This window comes from Peromyscus californicus, unplaced genomic scaffold, assembly GCF_007827085.1.
Source record: "Peromyscus californicus insignis strain IS unplaced genomic scaffold, ASM782708v3 Scaffold_4__1_contigs__length_199733344, whole genome shotgun sequence".
NCBI classification, from domain to species: Eukaryota; Metazoa; Chordata; class Mammalia; order Rodentia; family Cricetidae; genus Peromyscus; species Peromyscus californicus.
The window spans coordinates 187,119,839-187,130,432 of record NW_026294562.1 but is presented as its reverse complement, the minus strand read 5'-3'; the positions used below and the strand labels follow the sequence as shown (position 1 = coordinate 187,130,432).

Below are 10,594 nucleotides of genomic sequence, written 5' to 3'. Positions count from 1 at the left end.
GTAACTGCTTTGTAGAGGCCATTTCATGACTAGTGAAACTCCTTATTCAGTACATAATTGATTACTTATTTTTTCTTAGGGTGATTGGAGAATATTTAACACATGAAGATTAAATATGTTGGGGCTGGAGAGATGACTCAGTGGATAAAAGTATTGGGTGCTCTTGCAGAGGATCTTGGTTCAATTCCCAGCACCCATATGGTAGCTTAAAATTATTTGTGCTCTGGAACTTCAGTTCCAAGAAGCCCAACACCCTCTCTGGCCTCTGCAGGCATCAGGCATGCACATTGTACAGACATACACCTGGTACACAGACATATATTCAGGCAAAACACACATACACATTAACTCTTAAAATTAAATATGTCAAGACCTTGCTTTGTACGTAGTAAATACAACTCAACGTCTATCTGTCAGTTATACCTTTGTCAACCTGGGATGGAGAAAACCCTCGTAATTACACGACAGCCCATAAGAAAGAGCATTATTTTACCAGGGTCTATTTGGAGACAGCCTCTGGCTATGCCAGGCTTCAACCAGGAAGCCTCCCATTATTAGCACAATTACAGCAGCCACTCCAAACCGGATGAGGTTACCCACGGTGTAGCCTTCTCTCATGGTATCTGGGGGCTCTGAAAGGGAGAAGATGATCATCACTGGCCACAGAGGCCATCCCTCCTCCACAGACAGATTGACCAAATCTGACTCCCATATTTCCACTTGCGTCATGGACTCTGTTCTCTAAAGATTTAACTTTAAATATTTTTTTAAATTTAAGTTGAAATGGGTATCCTGTACCTTTATTTTTTTGTTCACTCTGCCTCAGTCTCTTTTACTTTGCTTGGCCTTACCTTATTTCCATCTCTGCTCTCTTCCATTTCTCTATCTCCCTTGATGCATTAGGGGTTAATCTTAGATGCAACATGTAGATCAAAGGAGACAGAGCTACACATAGATCTACAGAACACAGGAATCAGTGGCGGGTCAGCATGCCTCCTTGGATCACAAAATGCCATACGGGCAGTGAGCTTCAGAAAATTTGAACCTGGCAGAGGAAAGGCTGGTTCACTGTATCTCTCTCTTCATTCAAGAGGAGCTGTTGAATGGTAAGGAGGAAGGGAAACGGCTAAGTGGATAAAGGGTCTGAACCCCAGAATCCACATATAGCTGGATACAGTAGTGTGTATCTAAAATCCATACGCATTGTAGTGAGACAGGAGGAGAATCCACAGAAGCTTGAGGGCCACCTAGCGTGGCATCTGCAGCAGTGAACTGCAAGAGACCCTGTCTCACACAGCAAAAGCAAAAGAAGAAGGAGGAGAAAGAGGAAGAGGAGGAGGAGGAGGGGGAGGAAGGGAACAGGAGGAGGAGAAGGAGGAGAAAGAGGAGAAAGAGGAAGAGGAGGAGAAGGAAGAGGAGAAGGAGGAGGAGGAGGAGCTGATGTGATGCTTGGCATTTATCTATCCTTAAAGACACTGCACATGAGTCAGCTCATCCTAAAAAGTTCAGCTTCATAACTAAACACATCAACAGCAAGGTTCGCTGCAGGCATGACCCACAGGGAAAGGCAGATAATCTCACTACTATATAAGAACATCATTCTTTACCTATCATTGCCCACTACACAGACTTTCATACCTAACAGTGATCACACTATTGAAAATCTCAAAGGCAAAAAGGAGAATTTACAAGCAAGGTGTGTAGTGTTTAAATGGGACAACATTCTGGCAGGAAACTTTGGATACTTTTGAAGACTTCAAACAGTAAAGGAATGATATCAGGGAGAAAACCCACTTATAGTTGTTTTACTATATCTACAGGAATAAGTGTAAAAGGTAAAAGACCTCCACAGTGGAATCTTCAACACACAAAAGAAAGAAAATGAAGAGGACACTAGAACATGGAAAGACCTCCTGTGCTCATGGATTGGCAGAATTAATACTGTAAAAGGGGCTGTCTTACCAAAGCAGTCCACAGATTTGATGCAATCTGCATCAAAATCTCAATGATACTCTTCACAGTATTAGAAGAAACAATGCTGAAATTCCTATGGAAGCATGGAAGATATCAAATAGCAAAACCGATCCTTAGCATAAAATCCACTTGAGAGCATCATGTTACCCAATCTCTGAATATATAATAGAGTGATAACAACAACAAAACCACAAGAAGCAGAATGGCGCTGGTGTCAAGACAGACATGTAGACCAGTTAAATAGAAGCTAGAAATCAGCCCACATGGTGTGATTCACCTAATTCTGACAAAGTGGTCAAAAGCATACATCACAGTCAGGCATGGTGGTGCACACCTTGAATCCCAGTGCTCTGGGAGAAGAGGCAGGCAGATCTCTGTGAGTTCCAGAGCAGCCTGGGCTACATAGTGAGTCCTTATCTCAACTACAAACAAACAAATTACAGAGAAGACCGAGACCGTTTCTCAAAAACAAACAAACCTATTATAGAAGAGACATGCCCTTTAACAAATGATGCTGAGAAAACTGATGTCTGGTTGTTGAGGAACGAAAGCAGATGCATCTCTCTCACCCTGCACAAAGATCAGTTCTAAATAGATCAAAGACCTTGGACCAGAAACTTGAACACTGCTATGGGGAAATCACTGCAGATATAGACATAGGCAAGGATTTGCTGAAAAACTCTTCTGTAGCACAGGAAGTGATCCAGAGAACTAACAAATGGGACTACATGACATCAAAAGGCTTCTGTATGACAAAGAAAACACTCTGCAGTGTGAAGACACATCATGAAGAACAGGGAAAATCTTGTGCATCCAACAGAGGAGTATTATATAGAATGTATAAAGAACTGAAAATAAAGCAACAAAAATCCTCCAAGCAATATACAAGCTAAGGAACTGAATAGGCCATTCTCAGAACCAGAAACACAAATGGCCATTAAATAGTTGAAAAAGGTGTGCAGTAGCCTTAGCCATCAGGGAAATGTTAATTAAAACTGCTATGAAATCCTATCTTATCACAATCCAAATGGCTGAGCAAGTAACAACAAATGCTGGTGATGATGTGGGTGGAGAGGAATCCATAACACTGCTGGTGGGCGTGTAAACTTGTACCAGCCTTCATAGAAATCAGTATGGAGGTTTCTCAAAAAATTGAAAATATGACTACCATACAACCCAGCTATATCAGTCTCTCCTCAGTATGTATTTAGAGGACTGGAAGTCAACATACTACAGAGATGTCTGCTCATCCATATTTATTTCTACCTTAGTCATAAATATCAGGAAACTAAACCAGCCTTGATGTCTACCTATGGAAGAATGGAGCAAATGTGATGTGTGTAAACAGAATTTTATACAGCCATGAAGAAAAACAAGATCATGGAGTCTGCTGAAGATCACTACGTTAAATAAAATAAAGCCGATTCAGGAAGGCAAGCATCATGTTTTCTTTCAAATGAGGAAACTCGGTTAAAATTGTATCCATGTTCTACAGGTGTGTGTGTATTTATATATGGGGTCACTGAAGCATACAGGGGATCATGAGAAGTGGGGACGAGAATTAGGGGAGAAGAAAGAGTGTATAATGGAATGCATAGAACAGCAGAGGAGACATGGAAACTCACCCGGTGAATAGAAGAAAGCAGTTTGGAGGCAGCTGGGGGACAGGGCCAGGCAGGGCAGTGTGTGAGGGAAGGACAATAAATGTCCTTATTGCTTATACAGAGTCACCCTGATTTGTGCGCTAACTGTATTAGTGATAAACACCTGATGGAAGCAACCAAAGGAAGGGGTTATTTTGACTCACTGTGTGAAGTTGCTATAAATCATGGTGGGGAAGGCATGGTAGAAAAAGCAGGAGGCAGACGGTCATGTAGGATCCATAGTCAGGAAGCAGAGACAGAGATAAATGCTGGGACTCAGTTCACATTGACCTTTTCATTAAGTCTGGGATCTCAGTCCATTGATGGTACCACCTATGTTTAGGATGAATCTTCCTACCTCAGTTAACCTTGTCTAGATAACCCCTCATAGACAAGCCCAGAGATTCATTTTCTTGGTAATTCTATAACCCAGTAGATTATATTAACCTGAAAGACTAATTAAAATAAAAAGAAGTCAGAGTAGCAGTGCACCCCTTCAGTCCTAGCATTCAGAGGCAAAGGCAGGCAGATCTCTGTGAATTTGAGGCTGCCCTGGTCTACATAGTGAGTTACAATGCCAGCCAGGGCTACATAGTGAGAATGTGCCTCAAAACAGTAATAACAACAATAAAAATATAAATATTGCATAGATAAATTGTTGGGGGATGTCTTTCTGTATGCTGTGAATATATGTTGTACCCACTGGTTAATAAATAAGCTGCTTTGGCCTACGGCAAGGCAGCTTAGAGGCAGGCAGGAAATCCAAGGAGAGAGACAGGAAAGAGAAAGGTGGAGTCTGGAGAGATGCCCGCCTGCTGTCCAAGAAGCAACGTGCCAGCAGACCTGTAAAGCCATGGAACACATGGCAAAACATCGATGAATAGAAATGATACTAAATGATAATAAATTAGTTTAAGATATAAGAGCTAGCTAGCAAGAGGCCTGCCATAGGTCATACAGTTTGTAAATAGTAGTAAGCCTCCGAGTGATTATTTTATAAGCGGCTGCCGGACGTGAGGCCAGACGGGACCACTACCCCCTCCCACAGGTGTTCAGAAAATGATAGCAAACCTTACCTGTCACAGAGACCTCAAGGGGATTGCTGGGGGCTGAGGCCCGATAGGGAACCTTTGCCTGGTAGTACACACAGCTGTATCTCCCCGAGTCTCTGGCTGTCACGTTCAGAAGGGAGAAGTCAAGCACCGTCCCTGTTGAGCTCCTCATCTGCACAGGAGCTGAGCGTCCCTCCTTCAGCAATGCAAACCTCATGGGTCCGAGCACACTGCCCGCTTTCTGGCACTGCAATATCAGCTGGCTCCCTGCAGGCACTGTGCCCCAGTGGTAGGCTTGGAGGGAAGGTTTAGGCAAGTACCCTGGAGAAGAAAGGGGCTCTGAGCTCCAGGGAAGAAGCTGTAGAACTTGTGCACATTCCTGTTCTTTGTTGTTGCTTGTTTTCTTTCTTTATTTTTCAAGACAGGGTTTCTCTGTGTAGCCCTTGCTGTCCTGGAACTCACTCTGTAGACCAGGCTGGCCTTGAACTCAGAGAGACCCACCTGCATCTGCCTCCCCAGTGCTGAAATTAAAGGTGTGTGCCACCACTGCCGGACAAGGTTTATTTTATTTTTTTTCATTCTTGTTCTTGTGGCAGGGATCTCCTGAGCCTCATCCCTCTCACTGTCTACCGTGACTCTAAAACAGAGATTCTTTTTTCCCACTCCCACAAACCCTGGGGGGAACCACATTCCCACTCCTCTATCCCTTGCTCTGGAGATTCCACCCTTCTTCATTCCTTCTCCCGGTCCCTCCCTTACCCCCAGTCTGAAGATGCCATGTATCTTCCTGAGATAGACCCTCCTTACCTGTGACCAATAGGAGAAGGGCATCACTGGGCTGTGTCCGGGTGCCATTGGACCATTTGCTGAAGGATTCACAGGTGTAATGTCCTCCATCATTCTGCTGTAACTCAGCGATATGAAACTCAGCCATCTTCTCTGTCAAATCATATGGCTTCCCAGAATCCAAAACAAAACCTTCCTTTTTGAAGATGAAGTATTCACTTGGAGCAGGGCTCCTACATCGCATTGTCACACTGCTTTTGGTGGGAAGCACTGAGCTGGGCCAGGCGCTGAGGCTGGGCTTGGGAGGTGGCCCTGGAAGCAAACAGAGCTCAGAGCTGTATCTGATGTACTTACCTTCTCCCAGAGCCCCTCCTGCTTCTTTTTTATAGAGAAGGAGATTGCACTGTGGAGGTAGCTCAATTAGTAAAATGCTTGTTATGCAAGCATGAGTACTTGAGTCGGACTCCTGGAGTCAGCATAGAAATCAGGATGTGGTATGTATGCTTGAAATCCCATTGCTGGGCAAGTAGAGACTGATGGACCACTTGGGTTTTCTTGTCAGCCATTCTACCCTAATTGGCATGCCTCAGGTCTAATGAAAAAAAAAATTGCCTTAAAAAAGAAATAAATAAAGAAAAAAAGTATTTACAGTAAACCCCCTCCCCCCCCCAAACACACACATAAGAAAATGAACTAAAATAAAAAGGATGGTAAACTCCTGGGAAGTAACACCTGCCAGTGGCTGTGTCAGAGGAGCAGCAGGTGGCAACTGAAGTTTGAGGTGTCAGCCCACTCAGGCTAGTCCCTGACGGGTGAACCTCAGATAGGCAAGGCCTCTGGACCACAGACCCCAGAATGTCTTGTGCTTCTGCTGTGCCTTCACATGTTTGCTGCTGTGATCTTTCTCTGGTATCTGCATGGCGTGAATGGGTGTGGGGAGATCCCCACTGCCTGTAATGCAATGTGTTTATCTCACGGAAACACCCTGTTCTACTCGGTACTTTTACTTGTGAATTATTATGAAGATGATTTCTTCTTAAGCTGTACTGTCTAACTGAACATGATAATGTTGGTTTAAACAGAGTTTTGATGATTACACGTAAATACAAGAAAGTGTTACACAGCTCGGGCCCATGAGTTTCACCTAAGGAGCTGCAGAGATCGCAGTTCAGGTTAATGATTAAGGAAAGTGACTGAGTTCCAAGAGCCAGACTGGCTCAAATTCTTTTAATCTTAATGTTTGTTGAAAGGTGCACTCACAGGTTTTGGTGTGCACCATAGCTGAAGCAAAGTCTTAAAATAAGGTTAGGTCAGATGCTTTGATTATAGTTTTGAGATGAAAAAGCCTAGAAAACAATATAAAGTTCACAAAGACACATAGGTGAGTTACAGATTCATTAAGTTAGGGTCAGAAATACAAAACAGTCCAGTTGTTACTAGCTGATGTACTTTCCTTGTTAGGATTGGCTGATGATCAAAGGTGGTGATTAATTCCTTGTGCCCATTTTTGCCCTCAACCTCTGGATATAAGAAACTACTGATGAGTGGGTATGCACCCTAAAGATTTAAAGTAGAGCTGAATGATTGTTTTACATGTAAAAATTTAGGTTTGTGATTCCTTTAAGATTCCTTATAAGATTACCTTTCAAGATAAACAATAAAGTGACTGAATCCTTCTTTGTAATGGTAATATACAACCTGCCAATAAAAGATGGCTGAGAAAGATATCCACTGCTTGATCACACTGTGAAAATCTGTAACAAGTTGCTTAGATGTAAATATATGTGGGGTCTTGGGATGGCTTCTTTTTAATCATGTAAGAGACAAAAACATGTTTTTACCTGTATTCACTATAAACATTCATTGGTAAAATAGAATATAACCACCTTGCAATTCCTACATTGCCTGAAAGACTTTGTTGAGGTATATAAGCAGAGAAGAGAATACAGTGATAAAATAAAGAAGGAAACCATCAAGAGAGTATGTGAGTGTTTTTTCCCCTACCCCTCAGATAAAAAGTCACAGTATGCCGACGCCATGGAATTCCCTTTGAGCCCTGCACTGCTGGAGGCAGGTCCCCCAGGCAGCGGAAAATACCACAGTTGTTGACCTCTGGCTTCTACATGAATGCACACTCACATGTGCACATGGACACACATACAAAAGATATCAAAGGGGGAGAAAAAATTTGGGGTGAAAGATCAAGGAGAGTTTGCCTGAAGACCCACTTACCATTGTCCGGAATGTCTGATTGCCCAACACACAGCCCTGGAAAAAAATCACACATGAGCCACAAGTTTCTAGTCCCCCTCTGGTCCAGAGGGGTACTCTGAGAGCACTGTCATCTTATCACTTGGAGTCTCCCTCTCAGGAGCTGCATGGTCCCTCATCTGGGCTGTGACTTCAGCTTGTATCTGAGGTTGGCTATTATCATCTTGTTGATCTCACTCCAATGGTCCCTTCTTCCTTCTACAAACTCTCAAAAGCTTCCAATTCTCATTCCTACCCCCAAGCTTCACACAATCACCGTCTCTGCTGGAGGAGCATGGATCACATTGCTTGGGTCATCACCTCTCCTCCAGGGAAGGGACACCAGCCTTGTAGGACACTGGGGAGGATAAGAAGTTAGCCTACACCTAATGGTGTCAAGAACCCCAGGAGGAAGCTGGTGCGCCCCTTTAATCACAGCACTCAGGAGTCATAGGCAGGAGGACCTCAGGGAGTTCGAGGCCAGCCTGGTCTACATAGTGAGTTCTAGGATAGCCAGGATTGCATAGAGAGACCCTGTCTCAAAACAGACAGACAAGCCGGGCGGTGGTGGCGCACGCCTTTAATCCCAGCACTCGGGAGGCAGAGCCAGGCGGATCTCTGTGAGTTCGAGGCCAGCCTGGTCTCCAAAGCGAGTTCCAGGAAAGGCGCAAAGCTACACAGAGAAACCCTGTCTCGAAAAACCAAAAAAAAAAAAAAAAAAAAAAAAACCAGACAGACAAAAAAGACCCTGTGGAGGGAGGCTTGGGAGATGGTTCTGCCAGTAAATCTCTCAATACAAGCAAGTTTGATACTCACCACCCATGTGAAAAAGATCACTGTGATGGCATATGCTTGTCATCCCAGTGCTGGGGAGGTGGAGACAGGAGGATTCCTTGAGCTCAGTGGCCAGCCAGCCTAGCCCAACTGGTGAGCCTCAGATCAAACAGAGACTTTGTCTCAAATTCCAACATGAATAGCATGTGAAGAATGACCCCTGAGGTTGACCTCTTGTCTCCACAAATGCATGCCCATGTGCACATACACATGGACCCATGTGAACACACACACAAGCACACAACTTATTTACTATGTACCCAAATAAATAAATGTGATAAAAACATATCTGCAATAAAAGCCATCATGCCTCCACATGGTGTCACCCCCTAGATGAAGATCTACAGATGGTGAATGGTGGCTGAGAGGAGAATCAGTCTCCTCCAGGGATGAGCTCCCATGTAAGTAGTCCAATCCCAAGAAGTCAGTCAGTCATAGACACATATCCATAGGATTAAAGGTAAATGGTTGTATATATGTGCTCATATGCATGCATATAACACACACACATATATACATACACACGTATATATATATATATATATACATATATATTAAATTAAAGAAAAAAAGAAAAGATCATGAATTGGGGAAAGAGGCTCTGAGATCAATGGAAGAAGTGGTGGGCCCTGTGCTCATGTTTGTCTTTTTTTTCTTTTGGTGCTTAGAGACAGGATTTCTGTGTGTAGCCCTGGCTGTGCTGGAACTCACTCTGTAGGACAGATAGACAACCACCTGCCTCGTGCTGGCAGTACTGGGATTAAAGATGTTCCGCCATACCTGGGTTATTATTATTTTTGATATAGGGTCTCATGTACCCATTCAGGCACCAATTAATTATGTAACCAGATGATTTTGAACTTCCGACACTCCTGCCTCTACCTTGCCAGAGCTGGGAATACACAAGTGTGCCACCACACCCCGCCATGAAAAGTTATCGAATAGCATCGATCACCCACTGTAGTTAGTACTATATAAAGAAGTGCTAGGCGTAGCTGTACAAGCTCTTACCCCTGTCTTATCGCCTGGTCTCACAGCCTGTAATCTCGGCTTTTGAGAGCAGAGGCAGGAGGATCTCTGTGAGTTCAAGGCTAGTCTGGCCTAGGTACTAGGCTCCAGGTCAGCCAGGGTTGCACAGTAAAAGCTTGTCTCAAAACAATTTAAATATAATAAACAAGAAGTTCTTTCCTGTGGTTGGTCTCTGTTGTATCTTAGTCATAACAACTTGGCATCACAGAAAAGACATAGCCTGCTGCTGATTCAACCTTGGCTAGCAACAGCATATAGAACTTACCAGTTTTGAGTCCTTTACATTATACCTATGCTCTGTGTGCGTGTGTGTGTGTGTGTGTGTGTGTGTGTGTGTGTGTGTGTGTGCGCGTGTGTGTGCGCGTGTGTAGTCTCCAGTGGTCTAGACTGGCCTTGACCTCCCTACTTAGCTGAAGATGTTCTTCCTTCAATTCATCATCTGCCTCTCTCCACCTTCCATGTACTGGGATTACAGATTTGTGTCACCACAATTGGTTTATAGTACTGGGGATAGAACCCAGGACTCCACGCTCACTAGGTAAGCACCCTGCCAATATAGTTACAGCTCCACGCCTATGTTTTCCCCCATCTATGTCTACTACATATTGAGCATTGGTTTTACCCTAATATGTACAATAAGATTTCTGATTCATCCTATGAACTCAGACCCTGCTCTGAGCTCTGTGTGAGTTCTGGCTTCAATTCCCATCCAAGTATCTCACCAGTTTTATGATTTCCTGGAGATGGAGTGGACGACCCAGAGCAACTTACGGAGGCAGAGAAGGGAAAGGAGCCTAGGGATCATGGTGGCTCAGTGGCTGATCCAAGGGTCTTCTTCGGGACTCGTAGCAGAAGAATAGGACCAGGGTATTGCAGTCCTTCCAACCTCAGTGAGTAGGCAAGACTGGTTTTGAGGTTTTGAGCTGGCTGCTCAGTTCCTTCTTCCCACATCCACTTTCAGGAAATGTGTAGATGGCATCTGTTGCAACATGTTCCTCTGAACCCCTTCAGAGACTTGACTCACTT

General features: G+C 43.9%; 1 protein-coding gene across 1 annotated transcript; it reads right to left on the bottom strand.

Moving 5' to 3' along the window:
- Positions 1-395: 395 nt before the first annotated feature.
- Positions 396-10,373, bottom strand: LOC128124216 (T-cell-interacting, activating receptor on myeloid cells protein 1-like). The gene is made up of 6 exons (XM_052760397.1): positions 10,340-10,373; positions 7,688-7,723; positions 5,477-5,767; positions 4,654-4,990; positions 1,963-2,047; positions 396-741 (listed from the first exon to the last, which is right to left on the bottom strand). The coding sequence occupies exons 1-6, from the start codon at positions 10,371-10,373 to the stop codon at positions 490-492; spliced, it is 1,035 nt and encodes a 344-aa protein (XP_052616357.1). The 3' UTR covers positions 396-489.
- Between the last annotated feature and the right edge of the window lie 221 nt (positions 10,374-10,594).